Below are 24,875 nucleotides of genomic sequence, written 5' to 3'. Positions count from 1 at the left end.
ACACCTGCAGAAACCAGTATCTAATTCTTAACATCTCATTAAAGTGTTATGCTAGGGTTGGTCTTCATGTTGATATTTTCTTTGAAATGTAGCATGCAACTAAACATTGTGCAGACCAAGCACACCCTCTCATTGCAACGCCTTGCTTTGATGCCTTTCCCACCAAGACAATACATCTCGCCTCTCTCTAAACACTGCTATTAAATGCTTAAAGAAGACATTACAGAGGTGAGGGCATTAATCCAACTTCTAAATACCTCAGATTCCTGACTAATCATGCATTGATGGGATGGGCCGAAACAAGTCCAATCTATGTAGGCCCCGCACTTAAGCCACGGGACTTCAGCTCTTTTGCAGTGCATCACATGACACCCCCTAGAGCAGGGGTGGGCAATCTCAGTCCACGAGGGCCGGTGTCCTGCAGGTTTTAGATCTCACCATGGGTCATGGGTCAACACACCTGAATCACATGATTAGTTCGTTACCAGGCCTCTGGAGAACTTCAGGACATGTTGAGGAGCTAATTTAGCCATTTAAATCAGCTGTGTTGGTTTGAGGACACATCTAAAACCTGCAGGGACACCGGCCCTCGTGGACTGAGATTGCCCACCCCTGCCCTAGAGGTCCGGGGGGTGTTATATGGTGTTATATATCTGCATGAACGGGACTTCCAGTCTTAGCCAGATGGTTGTACTACTGTGGAAATCTATGGTGTCAATTTACTGCTGCCCATCCATATTACAGTTTTTCTTGATTGCTTTCACCTGCCTAAGGAAACTGGGATCCACTCAGTTTTTATCATCACTATCTCATCAGAGCAGAAGACACCTTTTGGAAAAGTGTTAACCTTTTCTCAATGGATTGACACAGATGTCATTCAAGCAGTCCAACCCCCACTGTTTTAGCTATGGTAACCAAACAGAAAGCACACATTTATTTATTTCAGTCCAACTCATTGCAAGAAGCCAAATTTGACACATGTGGAAAGATAACACATGGGGAAAGATAACACATGTGGAAAGATAACACGGAGGCTATGTAATGGGCTACATTGACAAGCAATGGTGCACTGATTTGCACTGAGTGCTGTGTTTTGTATTTTGCTGTCCATTGTGTAATGACTGACTGGAAGAGCTCATACACGTGTTTGCAAGCTATTTTATTTGGAGGCAACATTTCCTTTTGTTTCATATTTCAAATGTTTTGGCACGGTTAGAGCCTTATGCAAACAAAACATGCCACTTTGACAATGAAAGCCTCTGTTTAGGTCTGTGTGTTAACTGTTTGGAAAATGTGGAGTTTGCTGTCATGCAGCAGTCAAGTCAATCAAGAAAAACTGTACATCATACGTCTTACTTCTAAAAAATGTTTTAGTGGCTAATGCCGATTGGTTTTTATTGCAAAATTTAGCAGGTGACACAATAGTTGCTTACTTCATTGAGAGCTGTACGATTTTTCTTCTTCAGTTCATTAGCCATCAGATATTTAAATGTGCACCTCGAAGGTGGTGGCACCTGACTAGTGTGCATCGTATCAGGTAGTCTGCACTGCAGCTCACGTTGACTATAAGCAATTAGCTTCTGTTGCGCTACTTACTTTTGCTTTGTTGACGATCAGGATTTTAAGTACCATGTAGTACTAACATTAATTTCACACAATATTTATCAGTTTATTTTAGTTCACTGTCCATCGCTGACTCGAGGCAGTAATAGTTAATAGAATCTCATTTAAATTTGCATCTATTCACAAATTTAACTGTTTACTGTAATGTGATACAAAACCTGTTCGGGACAAATGCACCCCACACCCTACGCTATACTTCTTATCTGTGTTCCTTTATGTTCTCATTCACCTGCAAAAATCTTATCTCTCACACACATTGTAGTTCAAACTCCTGAACTGTCAAAATGTGCATACTTTATACACTAAGGATTGAAAGAAAACTATAACAGAGTCTGTGCAGAAAAATAAGCCGGTCTAATAAAGGTCTTACGCAGGAGATAGATGAGACTGCATCAAAAGCATTGCGACACCAACATGGTATACCTAGCATTAAATATAGATGGAACAGCATCACATGAAGGTAACATGGACTTGGGCTTTGTGATACAAAACACAATAATTAGTCTGTTTGGTTTTCCCCTCGTTTTTTGCTAATGTTTCTTTCACAGAGACCAACAACTCAGTTTAGCCAGGAATTCTTCGATCTTCTGTTAATACAGATGAAAGCGACCTTTTAGTCCAGTAACAGAAATTTAAATAAACAACCGCTATCATCTAACACGATTTTAGTGCCAGGTTACACGCAGACACTGATTATAGTCCATTTTGGATGGTGTAACATCAGCATCACTGTTGATTGTACAGGGGGAGTTGGCAGATTTTGGCAGGAAAGCATATCATGGTACAAGTCATGGAGTCTGATAATTGATCTTTTGGACATTTGCTCTGTGGTGGTTACAAAACATGAAAAATGTTTATTATTTATAATCTTTTAATGTTCTTGATATAAAAACTGTGCTTATAAATTGTTACAGCGCAGCTGTACTGGGCTGTGACTGTGATTTTATTCCACTGGATTGATAATGTAAAAATCAGGATGCAGATTCTTTCCATTATTGCTCTTTTTGAAATTTAAATATAGATCATTTAATATTTTTAAATATTATTTCTACTGAGATGTGTAAGATTTAGATTCAGATCTATCCCAGTTGCTAATGTATGATGTGAAAATGACAGCATGCCAGGAGAAAAAGACAACTGTTTACACAGCAAACACAGACAGTCCATAAAGCCACTTTTACTGTTTGAATGAGTAAACACACCCTTTGCCTCTTAGACAGTACAAATGTGGTTACACTGCAGGTGACTTGTTTCTCAACTGGGAATTTTATAACCTTGTTTTTACATACAAAACAACCCTGTTAATTAATAATGATGAATTTCTTGATCAAAACATATTTTTCTACTTGAATCTGAAAAGCAACGCTTACCAATGCGTTACATTTGTCCAATGAGAAAAAAAGAAGGTTACTATTTACAGTGATGTGCAAAAGTCTTGAGCCACACCTCTTTTCTTCATATTTTACTAAGAAAATGGGAAATATGTTCAGAGATTATTGAAACACATGCAAACATACATGGAAATACAGTATATAAGGAAAGAACAGAAAGAACAGAGTGTGTAATCTTCTAACACGCCTGAAAGTCAATATTTGTGATGATCACCTTTGTTCTTCAATACAGCCTGAACTCTTTTAGGCAGCTTTCTTGTAATTTCTTTAAGTAGTCTTCGGGAAGGTTTCTCCAGGTTTCTTGAAGGAAGCTCTTCTTCACTTCTTCTGCCTTTTGTTCTGTTTCCACACTGCTTCAGTAATTTTGAGGTCCTGGCTCTGGAGAAGCCAATTCAGTTCAATTCAATTTTATTTATATAGTGCCAAATCATAACAACAGTCGCCTCAAGACGCTTTATATTGTACAGTAGAAAGATACACCGACTGATAGTGTCTCACTATGTGTTTTTGTATTTAGGTATGCTTTTACTATGTTAGCAGCATGTTTGTGGGCACTGTCATGCTGAACAACAAAGCCACTGCCAATCCGACACTTTCCAGATGGAATTGCATTGCAGATCAAAATCTGACTATAGTTGTCTGTGTTAAATAATTCTGTTCAATTTTATTTATATAGTGCCAAATCACGGCAACAGTTTCCTCAAGGTGCTTTGTAGTGTAAGGTAAAGGCCCTACAATAATACAGAGAAAAGAGAGAAAAGCCCAACAATCATATGCCCTCACCCAACCACCCACCCTCTATGAGCAGGCACTTTGGCGATAGTGAGAGGGACAAACTCCTTTTTAACAGGAGAAAAGCAATAGCAGAACCAGGCTCGGTGAGAACCACCAGGTGACTAGTTGGGGGTAAGGGGAGGAAGACAGGACTAAAGACATGTTGTGATAGAGAGAGATTAATAATAGTTAATGATTAAATGCAGAGTGCGGGAAAAAGGTGAGTGAAGATGAAACACTCAGTGCATCGTGGGGAGCCCCCAGCAGCCTAGGCCTATTGCAGCAGAACCAAGGGAGGAATGTTCACAAGATCCCCAACACCACTGACTGAAATGCAGCCCCAAACCACGGCAGCACCTCCACCACATCTTATAGATGGGTATAGACACTTGCTGTTGTACCTCTCTCCTGACCTGAACCAAAAAGTTAAAATTAATCATGGACTGAACCTTATAAAGCGCTTGTCTACTCTCCCGGAGCAGTCACAGGCTTTATACATCATGCCACATTCACCCATTCACACAAGTGCTTTCTTCTAAGCTTTTCAGTGCTTTCTAGCTAACATTCACACACATTCAGTCTCTGATGGCTGCATTGGAGATCTTGCCCAAGGATACTTGGCATGGAGACTGGGGGAGCCAGGAATCAAACGACTAACCTTCCAGTTAGTAGATGGACCTGCTCTACCTCATGAGCTACAACAACCCATAAGACCTTTTGCCACTGATTTTAAGCCAAGTTCTTGTGTAATCTGATATACCTCAGCATTTTCTCCAGACCATTTCTTTTTTCTTTTTTTTCTTTTTTTTTGTGTCCCGTTTGGATCTTTAGCCATCAGAATTGTTGTCTTAAGGCCAAGAAAGATGCCAAGCGGATTTATTTTACCAAGTGGATCATCATGGCCTTGCCATATTGGTCCATTTGATTGACGTTTATTATAATTATGAATTTATTTTATTTTCGGTTGCTACAAACGGGACAGACATGACTGGGGGATAGGACAGGGAGAAAGAATGAAAGAAAGAGAGGGAGAGAAAGAAAACCAAAGGGGAGAAGAGACGGTGAGAAGGGGGGGAAGAAAGAAAAAACAAACAAACAAAACACCTGGATCACCTGTATGGAGAAAAAAAACAGAAGAGAAAGCAAACAACACAGAGCAACATAATAAAAAAACAGCACCATCACAATAAACTAGCTAGCAGTAGATAACAGTAGATACTAAATAATAAACGATATTGTGCAGCACGCAAGATAGACAGCGCACAATGTGCTTTGAGGCAGCAGCCAAGAAAAGTGTAGTCCGCGTCTGTGCACACCTGTGTGGATCAGCATGCTTGTATTCCAAAGGCTTCTCCATGTAACGATCTGCTAGGGAGTGTGGGGAGCCATAGCCCCGTCCACCAGGGTATGAAGCAGGTATGGAGAAGATCCAGGCCCCAGATATCCAGAGGCCCCAGAGTACAAGGACCCGAGGAGGACCATCAAAGGGGGGGGTACCGTGCCACCCTCCTGGGAAGAGCTGAGTGGAGCCCCAAAGGAGAGGTCACCCCGCAGCTACGGAGCAGAGGCCAGAGGGGGTTGCAGTGGCGTGCCCGCGGGCTCTGCCGGCAGCCAGCTGTGGCAGAGAGGACCGAGCTTCAGGCCCAGAGGCCAGAGGCCTGGGGGCATCCCACCCCCCGGAAGGAGCCCAGCCAGGCCACAGGCGCCAGGCCCCGCCAATCGGCCACCAGGAGTGAGCTGGTACATACATGAGCGCCCAGCCCCAGACGACAAGGAACACCAACACACCAACGTCTGAGGGCATCAGCCACCGGCAGGGAGTGTGGTGATGGGGGATAGGCCTCCGTACTTTAGAGTGCCTGAGATGTACCCAGAGAGGTTGAGTCTAAGACCCAACCTGACTTAAAGACACAGACGAACAGGCGCACGCGGACACAGACGTGCATTCCTACCCCATATACACAACCAAATACTTGGCACTCACCCAACGTGTAGACAGACACAAATAGACACTGCACAGACAGTCGCACTCCCCAAACATACTCTATATCCCAGGTCCAGGTACCCCCGCCCTCAGAGGGGCAAGCTGCACCTAGACCCAGGAGATGTAATCCTTCTCTCTGGGGTGGAGGCAACCGGACCACCTCCTTATCTGCAGTAGCAGGGAGGCCCCGCATCCCAGACCCCAGTCTGACGGCCAGCACCTCCTCCCAGCCCCCCAGCCCTGACGGCTAACAGAACTGGGGTGAGTGAAGACCTCAAACCTCCCTACGCCCGCTCATATGTAGTGTTGCTGTGTGCTGTTCTAAAGTGCATTTAAAACTCAGGAGAGCATGGTACTAGCTTCCTCTCAGAGAGCAGCACGGCTCTTCCCGAAAACCCTTAGTGTCTAAATGCATTTAAAATTGAGGGTAGGGCACCAGCGCCAGAGGTGGGTTGGAGTACACCGACCATCCTCTGGATGCTGTAAAACGTGCCCACCCCCAAGGCCCTATATGTATGTGTTATGTGAGAGTGTGAGTAATGTGGATGTCTAGGTTGCAGAATAAAATTGAGGCACAGGCGGCCAGAAGGGGACAGAGGGGGAGTGCCTCCCCTGCATCCTGGTGACATACCTGCACCCCAAGCCCTGCGTGTGTGGGTGGGTGTGGTAGAGCGGGAATAGGGAGGCAGCTGAGGATGGGGAGGGAAGAAAGGGAGGGGCAAGCGGCCCCTCCCTGGGGCCAGCTCCCCCGCTGACCCCAGTAGGCACCCCCACACTCTGGAACCCACCAGGACAAGGGGGCCCAGGCCCATCCGGACCGGGGCCGCAGCAGCAGCACCACCCAGCCCCACAGAGTCCGGGGCAGCCCACCCGACTCCACCCCAGAGAAAACTGCACCCACCCCATCATCCAATCATCTCCCAAACTACACAAGACAATAGACACCCAGGTTGAGACCATTTCTGATGAGGCTTTGGTGATTATTAGATTAAAGGGCCAGATGCATCTCTCAGGTTCTGTTTCAGGTTTTTGCTGGATTCTTTCCCGTCTTTGTTAACATGATATTCAGAAACTGATCATCTGCTGTGGATGCCTTTTTTTTAAAGTTTGCCACTTATTGTTTTGTCTTTGATTTGTTCAGTTTCATCAGATTTATTTTAAGAACACACTACATACCATGCTGAGATATGCCAAGGTTTGATCTAACAGGTCTTTGGGAATCAGCTTGTTGGTGCAAAAATACTCTTTTTAAGTCTGTTTTATCTTTGTTATTTTTATAGATTCAACTAAAGCAATGGGAGGAAAGATGGGCTCAAGGTGTCACGGCTGCCGAGGCGAGCCGTGTGGAGTTAGAAGAAGGACCCAAGATGCAGGCAGTGGATGAGATGCCGGTGAGTTTATTTACACAGTGGTGAGAAGGCAAAACAGGCAAGAGGGAAGACAAAACTAAAGACCTGAACTGGGAAAGCTAAATGACAAACCTGAGATGAAACAAAAAAGGGAAGAGAGGCAGAGAGACGAGCAGGACACCGAGGAACACAGACTGACACCGAGGAACACAGACGAACCGGCAACAGGCAGGAGAACACACAGGGCTTAAATACACACACCAGTAATCAGGGGATGAGAGACAGGAGGGCAACACAGCTGGGAGGAATCTGGGCTGACGGGACAGGGGAAACGTAAACTGATCACACTCACATACGACACGGACCTTCACAATAAAACAGGAAACTCAGATACATGGAACCAGACAAGACATTGAACTAAACAGACAGATTCACAAACAGATGGGGAGACACCATAGACAGACAGATACAGACGCAGACTCAGAGGCAGATCGAAAATAACACAGAACTTAAACAATCATCATCTAGAAAATGATAACAAACTAAAAGCACTGGGTCACCGACCCAGGACCATGACACAAGGCTGTTGCACAGTACTGTACTTACATTTTGCTGCTACAGTTGGCTTAATTTACCTAATAACCAGTACTGCTTTTGCTGTACACTGCAGTGTGTTGTGGCTTATATTATTGACACATACAATAAAATGCCATTTATACAATAAAATACAATGAAGCAATTTAGTCTGTTTAAAATATAGATTTATTTATTAATTAAAAATAGAATCATGACATTTTATCACACACTGACTTTTCTGAATTGTATTTGCTCTTACAAATTTTTCATTTACATAAAACAAAATAATATGATACAAAAATAACAACGATTACAAATTTCAATTGAAACAGAATTCAAATTCTTGCATTCTGTGAATGCTCCAAAAGTACACACACACACACACACACACACACACACACACACACACACACACACACACACACACACACACACACACACACACACTTTTAAAAACAACTAGAACTTTGAAAATTGACATTTTCTTTCTGTAGGCCCGCTTTTAGGTATTTCAGGTAATGCCAACCTGATGCATTAAGTGCAGTAATAGAACTGTCAGCACACTCTAAAATACAGTAGGGTGATAAAGTGCTTAATAAGATATGTTGCAATGGCACTTCAATGTCACATTGAGTCTTGGACAAGAAGTGCCTACAATATCAATCATAATATTAAAATACAACAGTTTTATAATTATTTCACACAGGTGTAAAGTAAATTGCTTTAATACAAGAGCAGCACATAGAGGCAAGAGAGAGAGAGGTGAAAATAGTTTATCAAATATCAGCACAAAATTAAAATAAAAGGGTTTTTATGGTCTTTGGTAAAAAAATTCCCCCATGCACTGTTTCAGTTGTTTCCTTTGCATTATGGCTGTAAAATCCAAGTCCGTAAGACATATAGTATATCAATACAGCCAAGATGAACACAGTGTTAATACAGGTAGAAGTAAAGAAACCCTGGGTATCATCTCTAAAAATAAAAATGTGATGTATTGATAGACATTAATTTATTAACACTCTTCCAGGTTCAAAGTTGGGGAAACTAAAAAAAAAATCTATTGCTGAGCTCCTTTGCTTTCTCGTTGTTGTACTGCTGTTTTCATTTTTCCCTTCCTTGAGTAGATCTAAGTTTGCACCGTTTCCCACCAAATTTAAACTGTGAAGTGATTTTAGTATGGAAATCGGTAAACATTTGCTTTACTTGGTAATGTTCCGATAGACATTCTGCTATACAGTTAAAACTATACAGCTATGCAAAGATTGTGAAATTATGAAGCGTAAATTATGCTACTGGGACACGTGTACGATGTTTCCAGCATATGAAAGAAACAAGACTGGCTCCACCTGGAAAGCATGAAATTTTGCAATCTTTAGACTTTGAGAGCTAAAAATGCCAGCGTGCAGCAGCACATGCTCACTGACCTACCTACCCTCCAAACCTTCACCTGACACTGAAGCAATAGCTAAATGTTTGCTCACATGGCTGAGAATAACCTTGCATTCATATGCTGTTTGAGCCACAGTTGCCCAAATGATAAGCCAGGTTGTGTAAATAATACAGTGGAGATGCTGATTAAACATATTCCAGCTACATGCAGCATGGGGTACCCTTTGACAGAAATCAGTCCAGATTTCTTGCATTGTAACAACAACTTGTTCCCCTCGCAGCCTCACAATGTGATCAAAGTATTTGTGGAATGTAAATGTATTTGCTTTAATGTCATCAGAAGTTAAAGAAAAAGGCACGCTTTAAAAGTTTTTCATTGCTTTGAAAGCATTTCTGTAAAACAGCAGCATTTAGGTGGATGAAGATTTACAATGAAAGAAATAGTTACGTAAAAATGAAAGTATAGAATATATATATGATTTTTTTACATTTGGACACTGATTATAACACAAAACAGACTATAAAACATACAATGAATTAGGAAAAAAATGTAGTGCATCTTTGAACTTCATCCCGGCAGCATGTGAAAAGTAAAAGTTGTAAGGTACAAACGACAAAAGTGAAAATTAATTAATGCAAGACTTTATGGGTTTATATAAGTTTGAAAATGGAACCTGATATCATTACTGTACATTTGTATTCACTGTACTTTTTTGCATTGAAATCTAAACTTTATTATTGAGTCTTTCATATTTTAGTGCTGCTCTTTGATTTTTGTCTCTGACGTATAAAAGAATAAATGTATCTGCATCCAGACTTAGCGTATTTGCTCACCTCTAGGCACTGAAATGCATTTGAGATTCTTTAAATACTGACTACAAGAGTTTAGAAATAAATTAAAAGTTACTACAAGCAGTAAACTGTATCAATACCTATTTCTTTAGAACATAATACTTATATACTCATAATATTCTTTTTTGTGCCCATAATTTTCTTAATGTAAACCTAGAGTGTTAATTCATACGTTTATGCAAAAATACACACAACACACCTATTGAGTAACTGCTATAAAACAAACGTGTTTGTATTTGTAAAGATAGTCTAGTAACATCCTCTGTCGATAATTTAAAAGTCTTTTGGGTGGGCATTTCTCATTTTAAAGTACTCTGTGTAAAAGTTGTTTGTCCAAAGTTGGTCAAATTTGTGTTTCTTTAAGTCAACTTGTCTACAATACACTCAAGAAAATAATTAATTATACCACTAATAGTAATACTCAATTTTTTATGTGCATCCACAGGTCTCCACTATCATGTCAGGGACATCTGTTTTGACAATGCTGTGCTGAGAGTTGAAGTAAACCATTGAGAGTGGTCGACGCTCTGTGGGAACGCAACATGAGGCTGTAGCTGTGTTAATACCATTGACTTTGAGTTGGCTGAAGACAGTGGCATGGAATGAGGATGCTATACCTGGGGAACCGGACAGATGTTGGGGGCAATGTCCCATGCAGTAGTTCATATGGTAGCCTTCAGGCGCAATGATCCACTCATCCCACTGGATGTCTTTAAACTTGATGTAGAAGTCTCTCTTGCAGCAGACTGTTACATCGTCACCGCAACGCACTGAGCGCTTCCTGAGCAAATGCTTGGAGTGGTCATCACGGAGACGCACCTGAGCCACCAGGAAGGGCTGGTAGGGGGTTTCAGCAGAGCCATCTAGGGAGCAAAGGTTCTGTCCGTCTTCTTCGCAGGTGACCTCCAGCTGCAGCCGATGTTGGCCCCCGTCCAAGAAGGTTTGCAGGGTGTGGGTGACAGAGAAAGTGTGCCAGTTACTCTCCTTGACGTGCAACATCTTTTCCATCACCAAGGTCCGATTAGAGCCTGAGATGTCACCATCTACGGAGAGGAAAACCTGGGCAAGGAGACGAGAGTTCCGTTGTGGGTCCTCAGAGGCACGGGCATAGATCCACAAAGAGGACTGGAGGACCTGGATACTTTGGCCACGTTCCTGCAGAAACTGAAAGGTAAGGCTAACGCTTGCCTTGTCACTGCTCTTTGCATCATCTATGAAACAATGACAATTAAGAAAAACACACAATGTTAATATTTGGAAAAACTTCATAGCTCATCACCTTTCTTACCCTTATAAAATTAATGGAAGTAACAATCCTCTTTCACTGTTTTAAGCATTTTACCTTATGGTTAACTTTTCCTACAATACAGCACAAGGGATATTGTATTTAAATGTTTAGGCAGATTACATGTATATTTGATTTTAAATATAAAGACCCAAATGCAAGTCCTGGAGCAAGCAGCCATCTTCAGACTTCTTCAAATTTAAATGCACCGTTGCATTTTATGTTGTGAATATGTATAACAGATTTTGGAGACCCCAGCAACAGAAACCTGAGAGAGGGCTTTTAGTCATTTGCACTCCTCTTTGCAGAAGCTGTCTATGCACTTCATACAGATTTTGATTTACATATTCATTCTTGTCCTCTTTGTCTGCCACCCAACTCCAAATCAGAATCCTATCACCACAACCTGCACGAAATTACGTAAATTCACTTTTTATTACTTTCCCGTGTAAATCTTGTTAAAAGTGCAACAATGTAACACTGAAAGATAGATTCCTTTTAAAGCTTGCTTACCACCAGTTCATGTATTTCCACTTTAAAAGGCAATAAAATATGTAGTTTGCCCAAGGGGAGCAAACCTTTTTGCACATAAGTAACGATAGATACTTGGATCCTTAATATTACAATATAATAGTTCAGGGAACCCTAGCCTTATGTTAATATCTTACGCAGGAAAAGAGACCTTATTAATCACAACGCGCTCTCCTGTAGCGTTATTATGCCATGCGAAAACAGCTTTATAGCATAGAAAGTGGATACAAGACTTACTTATATCTGCAAAGCTCACTATTTCATAGGCTTGATCTCTGGTTGGTATATTGTTTTCTAGTTCAAGGGTACCATCCTGTCTGACGCGCCCCGAGTGAAGTTTGCGCAGCGCCGTGAGGAGCGCGACCCGGGGCACGGTGTGAGTGATGTTTGGTTTCTCTTTCAGGTGCAGTTTGTCCAAAAGTTGCTGCTTGGCGAATTCTATCATCATCCTTTCCTCTGCGTCCTTATCCATCGCTGACAACCTGCAAGACGCGCAGCCCGGGGAGCCACTGACCCAGAGACCCTTAAACAGCAACGGTGCCAACAGGAGGAACGCTGAGAGTGACAAAGACATGGCCATCTTCGATCTTGAAGTAAATAACTGCGTATTTGTACTCGGACTGAGGTAACTAATAAACGTCCAGACTTCTAAACTGGAAAACCAATAAAAAAAATCTTCAAATCCTTCCCCTTCTGAGTTGTTCTTTGCGAAAGAAAGTCTCCCGAACGTCAGAGGTCCTTGTTGGTAGCTCGTGAAGAGAGGAGCTGAGTGATGTTTCACCCTCCTGATGGTAAAGATATCTGGGGTAATCCACCAAAACTGGTGACACGTTGGAAGGATGCACCAATGAGCGCATCGGGAAGCTTGGAAATTACTGGCAAAACACCTCTGTCCTCTCTCACAACACACGCACGGGCACACGCAACACACACGCACGCAACACGCGTTCACATGTAGGTTACTGTCTCACAGTCGCTGCATACAGGTGCTACATGATATCACACGCTGCTTTAGATTAATTACTACGCAAGTCCATGGCTGGTTTGGACACATATCGGGAAAGCCCGATAAGGTCTTGAGTTTATCACAACAGGTATTTTCTGTGCCACGTTTCTCCACTTCAGTGCCACTGATACGTAACCTGCCAACGCTCTTGTCGATCAAAGTTGAAATTCTCTGCCCTTTAACCTACTTACAGAATATTCGTGTCCCACAGACACCAAGCAATTGAATCCGTGGGCTTTAGCTTAACCTGACCGAAAACACTCGAGGATATGAGGCGGAGAGTTTAACGCGGTATTTGAAACACGTTCCGTCATGTTTCCTGCAAGGTGTCATAATGTGGTGCAGTAAAACGATGCCTCGTGTGTGTATGTGTGTGCGTGTGTGTGTGTGTGTTTGAAGGAGAGAAAGAGAAAGCTGGGAAAAGGCGAATCCTGCCTTCATGTCGGTACATGATTTGTCTGTCTGGGTTCTCGCAAAAGTGCTGAGCCAGCTTGACATAGCCTACTAAAGATAACGCTGCCAATAAGCCGGACAGTGTATGCACTTAAATAGGCAAAAATACGTTAAAGTGACCCTCTTTTCATCATGTCGGGGTCCAGGTCCAGTGTGAGCAGGAAAAACAATGACTTCCACAATCATTTAACACATAAACTACATGCATATGCACATGGAAATAATAATTGTGAAACAGATTATCCTAAAGCGGTCACGTGTTGATTGTGCGCACATCTCCACAAACATAAACTGTATGGATCACAACACGGGTTGCACGCATTTTTATTTCTTTTATTTTCTTTGTGTTCACGTTTAGTGTTAAATGTGAGTCAAGGCCTTATCATGTTAAAGGAGTACTTGCCTGCCCACGTGTGGGGCATTTTGAGAATTACAACTGACCTCACCAAGTGGTGTCAAAGAATGTGCCCAATACATTTGAATAATTTAAACGTTAAATCAAATAAACACGTTACATTTATTACCTAGAATTGTCAGCATTTTTCCTAGGGAGGTTTGAAAAATAAGGTTAAAGCCAGCGTATTTTTAACTACTGCCGTGAATACAAACAATAATATATATATATATAATATATATATATATATATATATATATATAATGTTTATTAGATAGACTAGATGTTATAGGCTATAAGAAGAAAAATATCATCTTAAGAAATGTGAAATCGTTACATTTTATAGTATTTAAACAACTTTGAATGACACATCTCCTACAGAAGTGGACAGCTGTCAAATTACATCCCAGTAATAGATTTTCAAACATCACTGAGATGTAACGAAACTGCATATTACATTTTAACGCTTGATGCACAAAACAAAGTTCTCATGCATCCTGTAGGCTACGTATCCGTACGACTAGGAGGTACGCCGCTGACGTCAACTGTCGGTGAGGGGAAAAAAGTGACGCTAACACACACAAGCCGGAGCCCTGACGGGGGAATAGCGTTTTGTTTCTTTTTTCTTTAGTTTTGTGTCATTTATTCTTTAGGGTTTTGTTGTTATTTAGCAGTATTCCTGCGTCGGACTCGACCGCCGTGTTCTTCAGCGCTTGCTATCTCGCATTAACGTCCATGCTGCTCTCCCCTCACGCGGCGCTATTTTGACAGTCGGGGTCGCGGTGAGCCAACTCAAGCTAGCAGCACCATTATATTAGCATCGGTAAGTCATTTGGAAAGCTTGCTAACCGTACTAGCTAGCACCTTCTATTTTGAGACCTGACAGTGCTTGTACATGTCCACAGCAAGTTTCGCCATTCTGTGATCCATGGCACACTCTTATTGAACAGCGAGTTGTAATATTAACGTTGTGTTTCATGGACGCTGAGTAGCTAGCGTCCACTAAAAAGAAAAGGCTAGCTAGCGGGCTAGTATTAGCTAGGTAGCTAATTATACACGCCGGACGAGGCAGGCTAATGCTGTGAACTAGCTATTGTTAGCATAGAGGCAAGCTAATATTTTCAGTCAGCTGCACAGCTACGACTCTGACCAAACTGCCATCTGTCTTCTACAGACCCAAGTTGAAGGATTCTCCACGCAACTCAAGACATACTGCCAACAACACGGTAAGCCGAACCCGCGAAGATGACTCAAGAGCCACTATCTTTAATATGTAACGCAACGTTAAGCACCATCTTTAAAGTCCGCCTTCTCTATGCCAGGCACGAGATGGCCATGTTAACATTTTATCCTTCCAATCGTGACCGAGAAGGTTCACTAAAACCCTGGGAATATTTGCTTTTTCCGAAGCGATTAACTATCTGGATGAATCAAAATTAAGTAATTGTTAATTGCGTATGGCTCTTCATTGAAGTCATACTCAAAACACACACTGGATACAACAAAGTTTTATTTATTGACGTGTGTGACTTTCATATAACAACTCAAGACTTGAAACGTCAGCTAACAAGGTTGAGATATTAATACAAACCAACGGAAAGTTACAGAGCTGTAGTGTTTTTATAGGACTGAGTGCCGGTGGGTTGCATGGCGGAATGCAGGTTGTACTACAGTACTAAGCCGTCTTCACTGCTCCAAGCAATTTAAGGTTGTATTGTGTTAAGTGTTTTCATTAGCTTGCTTTTTGACATTCAAGTAAATATCAGTGATTTTAAGCCTTGGCTCTTCCAGTCTTAATTCCTTAATAATTCATTATTAGTGACTCAGAGCTGGCTAGAGATTTGTGCCCCAGTAAATCGCACAATCGTAAGTGATCAAGAAAACAGTGGGGTTTTCTCAAGACATACTTCACACGTGGTCATCACTCTCGGAGTCTTGGCTTTAGCTTTACTTTTTTGAAACTCAATCCAAAAATAGGCAGCAACAGTGCTGTGAAAACAAGGTGGGATAACAGCATAGAATAAGTGGTTCAAACATCTGCTCTGGGAAAATGACATGTGTGCCTGGGAAAACAACAAAAAACTCCCCCCCCAACATATCAATTGGTGTTGGCCAGTCATGTGACAATGAGAACTGATAAGTGGCAAGCAGGGACTTCCATTTTAGTTCCATTTGATGTTGAGATTGTCATAAAAATGCTTCCCAGTTAGATTAATAGTAGTCCAAGGTGATAACCCCGATAAAGCAATGTTAGTTTTTCTGGTTTAAAGCACTGTTACTACTTTATAATCAATTTTTTCCCTAATACAGCTTTATTCTCTTAAATATTTTGTAAGCAACACAGAGTATGATTGTTGGTGTCAGGGCAGTATCATTGAAAAGTATGGTCCATTGTAAGATCTGTAGGAGGTGAGTCATTGAATCAACAGTCTACTGTTGCTAAGGCCACCAATGAGAAAGATGGAGTAACCTGCCTCTCTGTCAACATATTTCCCTCCCTTATACCCTGCAGCCTGTGGATCTTTGTGCATATACATAAATTCATGTAACTGTGAAGTATTGATTGCTTATGGAGTTTTATGAAAATCAGGAAATTTGTTGATTACTATCTGTTAAGTATATGTAATTTCATGTTTGTGTTTATTGTGGTTTGCAGGGTGCTTTCGCCTATTCTAGTAAATCATGTGGTTTTTATGCTAACTTGCTCACTTTAATGTATTTGCTTCCTGCATTCATGTATTCATACAAGCCAATGTGGCCATTGTAAGCATATTTTAAACCTAGAGTAATTAAAAAAAGAAACTTATCCAATAAGATTATATCTGTGTATTTATCACTCAGATATCTGCTTTTGCCTCTGAATCTCTGTTTGCAGCAGCATAAGCAGAAGAGTGGCTTTTTCTAGAGAGATTTGAAGAGCTATTTATAGATCTCTGCCAAAGCACCAAGCGTGGTGCTGTTGCTGCTGCTCCTATCTGTCTCTGCTCTTAACCGCTCCTGCTTCTGTTTCTCTCTCTCCATCTTCATTTGTTCCCTCTTCACCTGTTCTTAGTTTTCTGAACTCATTTTCTCATGATGTCTTCTACTCTATGTGTTTGTCAGTCTTCTTTTTCCTTTACTGTCCTCCATTGCTTGCTTTGATGTAAATTATCGATCAAAGCAGAAGGGAAGTGACATGGTTATAAGTCAGGCCTCAGATTGGTACATCAGCTTGACTAACTTTAGTATACTTTGTTGCAAAGCTGGATGTTTTTTGCATTTGTTAGTAGCCTTTATTTAGTAAAAGATATGGCTCACAGTCCTCAGACCATGCAGAATCACAGTAGATAAGGTGGGTTTGCCTAAATAAAGGTGTTTTTGTAAAAACCTGTTATGACTGCTTTGAATATTTGCAGTGTAAATAACAACAGCTTTCCAAGTGTTTCATAATAGCTTTAGCTTAGCTATGCTGCATGCTAGGGCTGGGCCATATTATACCGTTCACGGTAATACCGGTATAATGTTAGGCAACGATAGGAAAATGAAATATCGCGATAGAATATGAGTAAAACGCGCATGCGCAGTGCCTTTGTGTTCATACGCACATGGCCGATTGTTGAGTGAAACAGATGAACCAGAATTGGTTTGTAAAAATGGTGCAACTTCAGTGATGTGGAACTGGTTTGGTGTTTGTCCGTCAGATACACAACAAAGCACATTTTTTTGCAGAACATGCAAGCGGCCGTCGTTATTGTTGTATTTGTCGGACTAAGATGCTCTTAAATCTGGGAGTAATCTGGGTCCTAAACTCCGTATACTTCAGGTCAAACAAACACTGCAGCATCACTGAGAGTTAACTGTCTAAATTCTTTCATCTTTAATAAAACGATCAGCATTGCTGCTTTACCAGGTGTAACAATTCAGTTTAACTTCCAGGCATCCATGAAAACAAAATTTATTACATTTAACGGAGTTAGAAGTTAGCAGGAAGCTAGCGGAAGTTAGCTCGCTAGTTTCGCTAGTTACCTAAGCATGATATAGCATGTTCTGACTGAGAGATTTCTGAAAAAATTCAAACGTACAGCTCTGCTATCACTTCCAACATAAATGAAGGCAGGAAACTAAACAGCAGTGACGTTTGTAGGGTTACTGAAGTTGGGCTAGCTGGTATATAATGATGTGCTACGTGATCGCTAGCGACACAGCTATGTTAGCATAACATAAACAGTGAAGCTGGAGGATGAACACTAAGGTTCCTCATGGTTAGAGACAAATGCAATCGCATGGCAGGATGCTGTAAACGGACCAAACGTCAGTCAGGAGAACAACTGAGATAATCCATCCACAATACAAGGCTAGTCATTAATATACTGCAACAACATGGGAATAGAGCAGCTGCCAGAGAATTCAACATCAATGAATCAATGGTACAGAAGTGGAGGAAGCAAGAAGAATGAGTTTAATAAAGTTTGATTTATCTAACTGCTTTGTTTAGCTCAATGTGCCTTATGGTCCAAAAAATACGTACTGCACACTACAGTTTAATGTTGCAAAGCACCTCTTTTTAACTTCAGTGGATATTATATATGGTTATGCTCAGGATATGTCAGCCCATTTCTACTGGAAATGCCTTTTGGTTAAACTTTCAGCAAGGAATTTGCATTTGCACTGTTACATTTTTATAAAGCTTTAATGTACATAAAAACCAGCTTCTTGTTTAAGTGAAAATTAATGGAAGGTTGTCTTTTTGCGCTAGTAATGTTGTGGAGTATTTTGTCTCGCATCAATTATATCGTCAGTTATATCGTTATCGCAAATTTTCAAATGTATATCGTGATAAATATTTTTGGCCATATCGCCCTGCTCTACTGCATGCAGAAATGGCAGCATCTTGTAAGGTGGTTGTGTTCCCACTCAGTCTATCTGTGGTATCTTTGGCTACTGATCCTCACTCAGCCCCTCCCCTTTCTTCCTTCTTTCTAAGCCCTTCTCTTACTGATCTGTGAAAGAAGCTACCTGGCTGAAGAAGTGACAGGACAGGTTATGAGGCATTAGTCCATGCAATGCATTTTATCCCAGTCATGTTGTTAGCCTGAGACTAACCTTTTTTCAAGGCCATGCTAGGATTGTAGAATCATTGGTTGGGTAAGTCTGGTGTCTTAAATTAAGCAATGCTAGAAAAGATGTTCGATGCTAAACAGCTGTTTATTAAATTTCTCTGGCTGCTTATGTTTTGCAGGGCCCTCTCAAATGTTAGGTGATGCTACTAACCACTGAGCCACAGTACTGATCTTCTGCTCAGTGTTTCGACTTTAAAGGGAAATTTATTGTACAGTTAAGTGCATAAGTGTATGGGCTATGGCACAATATTTGTAATTTTTCCTCTTTACACCACCACAGTGGATTTTAAATCAGATAGTCAAGATGTAAGTGAAGTGCAAACTTTTATTGTCACTACAAGGGGTTTAACAAACACATTGCATTAATTGTTTGGAATGTTTTGGCGTTTTGCATAATAACACAATTTCAAAGGCTCAAATGTGACTGGACTAACACAATTTGAAATATAAAAATGATCATTTTAAATACCTGGGCAAAGATGACGTGATTGTAGTGACTGCCTGAAGTCAAAAACCCCTGGACACCACTAAATCTCCCTTGAGATGCTCTGCCAGCCTGTTCTGCAGCCACCTTTAGTTGCTGCTTGTTTGTGGGTTTTTCTGCCTTCAGGTTTATCTTCAGTAGGTGAAAAGCATGCTTTGTTAAGTTGAGATCAGGTGGCTGGCTTGGCCACTGAAGAAACTCTTAGGTTGCATTTGTACCGTAGTCTGTTGTAATTCATTATCCATTCACTCCGTGGAGTGATGTTCAGTTTTGTAGGATTTGAATCTGAGCAGAGACTATAGCCTTGTACACTTAGTTCATCCTCCTACTACTACTTTTATCATCATCAATAAACACTAGTGGACCGGTTCCACTGGCAACCATACATGCTCATTACAAGATTTGACAGATAATATGGCATGCTAAGGTAGGGCTGTTCGATGTAACGATATATATCGGATGACGATATAAAAATGTCTATCGTTTCATTTTACGCTATCGTTTGTTTCATGGTGTCGCAAAATAAACTGTTTAGGCATTATTTTCTCATAGTTTTGATGGTCACTGTAGTGGCTATATTAATTTATTAAAGTTCTCTCTTTCTCTTATATTTAATATAACCACACAACAGACGGACAATCGCCTGTTTTTATGCGTTGTCGTTAGCAACAACGATGGTAAAACCATTGCATGTCCGCTTGTTTATTTTCCACATAAACCTTTCATAATAAAGCTCAAGATCCTGTTGAGACTTCTCAAAATAAACGGAATCATGTGAAAAAGTATGCAGAGTATTTACGGATGAGAAGCAAAAAGGAGCCGTCAGGTGCTAAAAAAATAAACCTTAGACTCAAACGTTAGAACAGGCTTTCCCCCGCAGCACGCCGTGTAATAAATACAAATGTTGTATCGGCTGCTGTTTCCTATGTCTAAAAATGTGTAGTTTCATGCATCGGTTATAACACTCGACTCCAGGTACACAACGCCCAGCTGGAAACACTTCAGCAACCCGAGATTCACAGAATTTACAGAAAATGTTAAATTTTTGTGATTTATATCGTTATCGGATGATAGATGTTTTATATCGGGATAAGAGATTTTAGTCATATCTCACAGCCCTACGCTAAGGATCATGAGTCATTCGTTACCTTTTCAGTTTGTCTTCCCTTCATTATAGTGCAAGCTGTGCTTGATTTAATTAATATATGTCCAAATATTTTTTCCCCCAGATCTGGGCAGGTTCTACGTTCAGGTTTTAGATGTTTTCTGGCAAACTGTATTCTAGCTTTCTTGTTGTTAAGTGTAATCCATGTATTGCACAACTGCTGTAAACCCTCTGTATTTAAATACCCTGTGCATCTCTTTTAAACTCTGACAGTGATACCTCTTTGAATATGCTTGAGTTAGGTAAATGTTGTGAAAGATATTTCTTAACCACGGAAATAATTCTGCGATTATTTACTTCAGTTGGTTTCCACCCTTTTAGGGCGTTTCTGGTGTTGCTGAGCTGGTCAGTGATTTCTGCTGATTTTGCCATTTCTCAGTTTTTCTGTCTCTCATGGACAGGTTTATTTATTTTTGTACCTTAATTGACAGTATGTGACCAAATACCTCTTATTAAGAGTGAACAGTGAATAGTTATTATATGCACTTGAAAATAATCTCAGATTTTTGATGTTGAATTTGTCATCGCAAAATGAGGAATGAGGAACAGACTTCACCTGGCCATGAATCTGCATGTCAGTCAGTTGTCTAATTACTTTTGTGTCTTTGCAGAGGTGGCACTATGTATATCGTCAGCCTTAAAGCTGAACTCTGCACTGAAATCACATTTTGATAGTTTGATTCAAATTATGAAATATAAATGAAATAAATATCGAGGATTGATGTGAGTCTAGATATATATTTGAACATAAACTGCCCTCTCCCAAAGCAGGAGAAAAGCATTACAGAATAACCTAATAATTACTACATGTACTATAAAAGTAACAAAGCTCAGAGTACCCAAGTTGCTGTTGGAGGGTTGTTTCTATGTTTCTGCGTGAACTTGTAGTACTGTAACTCTTTACCTGAAAGGCTACTAGAAGTAATCCTTGAAGCTATTTTCTGAACTGAGTGCTTTCTGTCATATTTCATGCCTGATCACAGAACAAAACAACTGGGTTTGTATCAGAAGTCAGTAAGGGTGGTCTCTGCCTACGCAGCTACACCTGGAAAAAACATAGAAATTGTTCTAATGGTCATCAAACCACATCTTATGGATGTACGGTATATGCTGATGTGTCAGTGATATCAAGGGTCCAGAGGAGGTTGCATTTATAAGAGGAAAGGGTTAAAACAGTTTTGTTCTATTTGAATAAAGATTGGACACATAAAACAGTGTTTTGAGAAAACAAGATTTACTGAGACTTTTAGCTGACTAGAAATGTAACACTGATCTGTGAAACTGGTGAAAATGATATTCTGATATGCATTTAAACAGGCCTATATGTCAATTGCATGCAAGTATCCATGATGGACGGGGGTAGAACTCCCCACAAAACAATGTGCACCATTTTTCTTCTTCGACTTCTTCGTCTTCAACTTCTTGAAGTCCAATCCTATGGCGTGCATCTTTTAGTAAAGTCTGTTTTAAATAATCATTTTATTTGCCTTTATGAAATCTTCTCTTAATTGTAGACTTAATATTAATGATCGACTTATCCCCTGGATTGTGTTATAACTTGCATGAAGTGAAACTTGGTGAAGCTGTTGGTAGGTGAAATTGTGTGTGGACTTTGAGGCCTTTTTATGCTGCACTATGGTTTTTTTTTTTGGTTTTTTTTTAAGCGGTACCAAAGTTTTGACCAGTGGTACATTAAATTTTTAATTTTTTAGCGAACTAAGGATGTGCAGTCTAACTTGCATCGCGAGCTCCTTTGTCTGCAAGTTGTGAGTTGATATTCAAATGACTTTTGACTAATGATTGAACAATCAGTCTTTTTTTCACAGCTGCATGAATACAATTTCTAGAGGGACCACATTCTAACATTTTTCTTCAAATTTTGCTCTATAAAGCCTGGTCACATACTGTCAAGCCTGAAACCATGAGACAGATAATCCTCCTGATGTTTTCCTTGATGCTGAACTTTTGACTGCATAATTTCCCTCCACTGCATCTTTCAGCTGTCATTTGCAGTGGGGGCTACTGGGAAAACATGCAAATGTGTTGTCTTGTGGGATTAAGGCTTTTCCTTGCTAATGAGGTGGTTTCATTATTTCACTCCATCTTCCCTTCCTCCTCTTTATTTTTTTTTAAATTGTTTATATATTGGAGCAGTTGTCTGGTTCACCAGCATCTGTCAGTACTCATTTAGTTTGTCCAGACAAACGCCAAAGACAACGACTTCAGACTTTCCATATAATGAGTGATGAATGGGGACTGTGGCTTCTGCCTGTCTCCAGGTGTTTGATTATTGCAAAAAAAGTTCCAAACCTTAACCTGTACCTGTAAAAGAGTCTATTTATTTATTTATATTCATTCATTTACTATAAGCTTTCAGTGGTGCTACTGTTGTATCAAGTGACATTATAGCGGATCCAAGCAACTCTTTAAACAGCTTGGCTTCTTGCGCGCCATGGTTTGCCTGTCATTGCAATTATATTGTTTCACAAAGGCAGAGAGCAAACAAGACCTGTAAGAGAGAGAGAGAGACAGAATCCACACGAAAGGGAGGGTCGGAGGAGAAGGGAGGGGTGCATACTGTGCGCATGATGGCATAAGTGTGGTAGTGAGAGAGGGAGCCAGCTTACAAGCAAGATTTTCTTTCTCACTGCTGTGCTTGTGCTTCATTCAGAAAAAGAAAGGGGGCAGTCGAAATAGAGTTTTTTGACCGTTTTCATGAAAGCCATTAAGAAAACTGAGCTGGTAGTGTGTACAGACAAGAAGACAACACGGCAAGCTTGAAGACGACAAAAGTTGAATGAGCTGAAGAGATGGAAGAAAGACCTTAAACACCCTACAACTCCAGCAGGAAATGGGATACATTTATTTGTAGTAATAGGGGAGAGAAAACTAATGACAGCGTTGCCCAGATCTGCTTCTGCTGCTCATTCTCCTGCGATGATTTGGTTTTATCTGAGACACCTGATCTGATTTGGCTCGAGATCCATAGAGCTGAACTCTAAATACAGGAAGGATGTGCACTGTAAGTGAATGTGCTTGTGCGTCTTTGTCATTGGGTGTTAATAATTTGTAGGTGAGATGTAGCTTCTGTAGCTGTAGGTGTGATTTTTAGCATGAAGCCATTGCTGCTGCTATAATTAACTCTTGTTATGACACATTGCATTATCACTTTTGTGAAGTTCCTAAAGCATTTTTAAGCAATGTCTCATCAACAGTGCAAATATGATGTATTAAGGTTGACTGAAAGGTAGTTTCCTATAGTGTGTATACAGTTTATTTTATCACATGTGATTGCATTTGCACAGAAAAAATGTATACATGAAAGCATCTAAGATACTATAATGTGTGGCGTATTTACCAGTGTCATGTGTACAGGGTCATGAAACATGTTTGAGGCAAATGCTGAGGTAATAAGGAATTCCCTTCCACTGTCCCTGTGTGGGAGGAGGGACAGAGGAGGGTGGAGGTGGGCTGGTGGTGTGGAGAGTCACTGAAGTAGGCGTTGCTCTGCAACACTGTCATACCGATTGTGAGGGAGGGAGGTGTGCAGAGGAAAAGGACAACGTATGGGCTTACATAAGGCATGTGGATTGCACTGTATTTTAAGCAATAGTGGTTGTGACTGTTTGTGAATGCACCTGGAATTTAAGACTTCTCCTCCTTTATTTGTGGAACACAGTGTACGGGAATGAACAGACTAGAGAGGAGGTGCGAGAGAGGCAGCACAGCCGTGAGAGATGCACAACAGCAGAACCCTCTTGAATAAAAAATCTGTCACTATAAATAGCAAGCCATCCTCATGGCTTGAGCACTGCTTCAGGTTTAGAAGACCTGGCTTTCCCTCTATCACTGTTCTGGTGGTTATAACCCTGAAAAATCAACCCACAATCCTCATCATTTCCTGCTTTTATTCAATTTTTTTGATTGCTTGCCCTAGATCTCCCTTGTTCTGAACATGGCCTGTTTATATAATTCATTTTTTATGTACACGCATCCATCTCTTTTAGTCTCCTAAGTAATGCATCTTATTGAATTAGCTTGATGTACATAATATGGCAACGAGCCCATCATTGTACCCTGTTCTCAGTTAGAAATTGAAAAGACAGACAACTGCCACAGCTCCAGATTAAATATAAAATGCTCCTTTGGTGTTATGTTGCTAGAGCTATTGCTGTTTTTCTTTTGCTGTTTATTAACATGTGAGTCTCTTCTCTTGTAACACAACACAGATAGCTGAAGTCAGGTGATTAGCGTTGACTGAGCTAATAAAGTCCATCCCCTCACTTGATAAAAATATGTGTGCATCCTTGCATGACCAGTACTTTTGCTGTTTGTTTGTGATATTGGAGTTCTTCTCCTTACGTAGTTGGTGCACCTATAGCCTCACTGCTGCATACTAATTGTTAATGCGTGGGAAAAAGCCTGTGTATCAAACAGAGGAAGCACGAGAGGGCGAGAAAGAGAGGGGAAAAAAAAATCAATAGCAAACCCCTGAGAAACTGCTGCTGTAATTGCTTTAT

At 40.7% G+C, this 24,875-nt stretch overlaps 2 protein-coding genes across 2 annotated transcripts in view; one reads left to right on the top strand and one right to left on the bottom strand.

The window, feature by feature from the left end:
• Window positions 1-7,916: 7,916 nt before the first annotated feature.
• Window positions 7,917-12,392, bottom strand: LOC146632792 (inhibin beta B chain). Its single transcript, XM_085354695.1, has 2 exons — window positions 11,992-12,392; window positions 7,917-11,149 (listed from the first exon to the last, which is right to left on the bottom strand). The coding sequence occupies exons 1-2, from the start codon at window positions 12,332-12,334 to the stop codon at window positions 10,368-10,370; spliced, it is 1,125 nt and encodes a 374-aa protein (XP_085210821.1). The 5' UTR covers window positions 12,335-12,392; the 3' UTR covers window positions 7,917-10,367.
• A 1,767-nt stretch (window positions 12,393-14,159) lies between these two features.
• r3hdm2 (R3H domain containing 2) overlaps window positions 14,160-24,875 on the top strand; it is a 61,293-nt gene continuing 50,577 nt past the window's right edge. The window contains exons 1-2 of the mRNA XM_085353500.1: window positions 14,160-14,430; window positions 14,782-14,833. The gene's annotated coding sequence lies outside the window, so the exon portion shown is untranslated. The remainder of the gene's footprint in view (window positions 14,431-14,781; window positions 14,834-24,875) is intronic.

This window comes from Diplotaxodon limnothrissa, linkage group LG5 (genome assembly GCF_057381915.1).
Source record: "Diplotaxodon limnothrissa isolate DT_005_m linkage group LG5, D_limnothrissa_male_GT1.1, whole genome shotgun sequence".
NCBI lineage: Eukaryota > Metazoa > Chordata > Actinopteri > Cichliformes > Cichlidae > Diplotaxodon > Diplotaxodon limnothrissa.
The sequence above is the reverse complement of the archived record's forward strand: the minus strand, read 5'-3'. Positions and strand labels throughout refer to the sequence as shown.

Bases quoted from the DNA above. Each gene is read 5' to 3' on its own strand.
- LOC146632792 (XM_085354695.1), bottom strand. From the start codon at position 12,334: ATGGCCATGTCTTTGTCACTCTCAGCGTTCCTCCTGTTGGCACCGTTG. The intron at 11,150-11,991 runs GTAAGTCTTGTA...ATTGTTTCATAG, and splicing joins AGTGAGCTTTGCAGATATAA to ATGATGCAAAGAGCAGTGAC.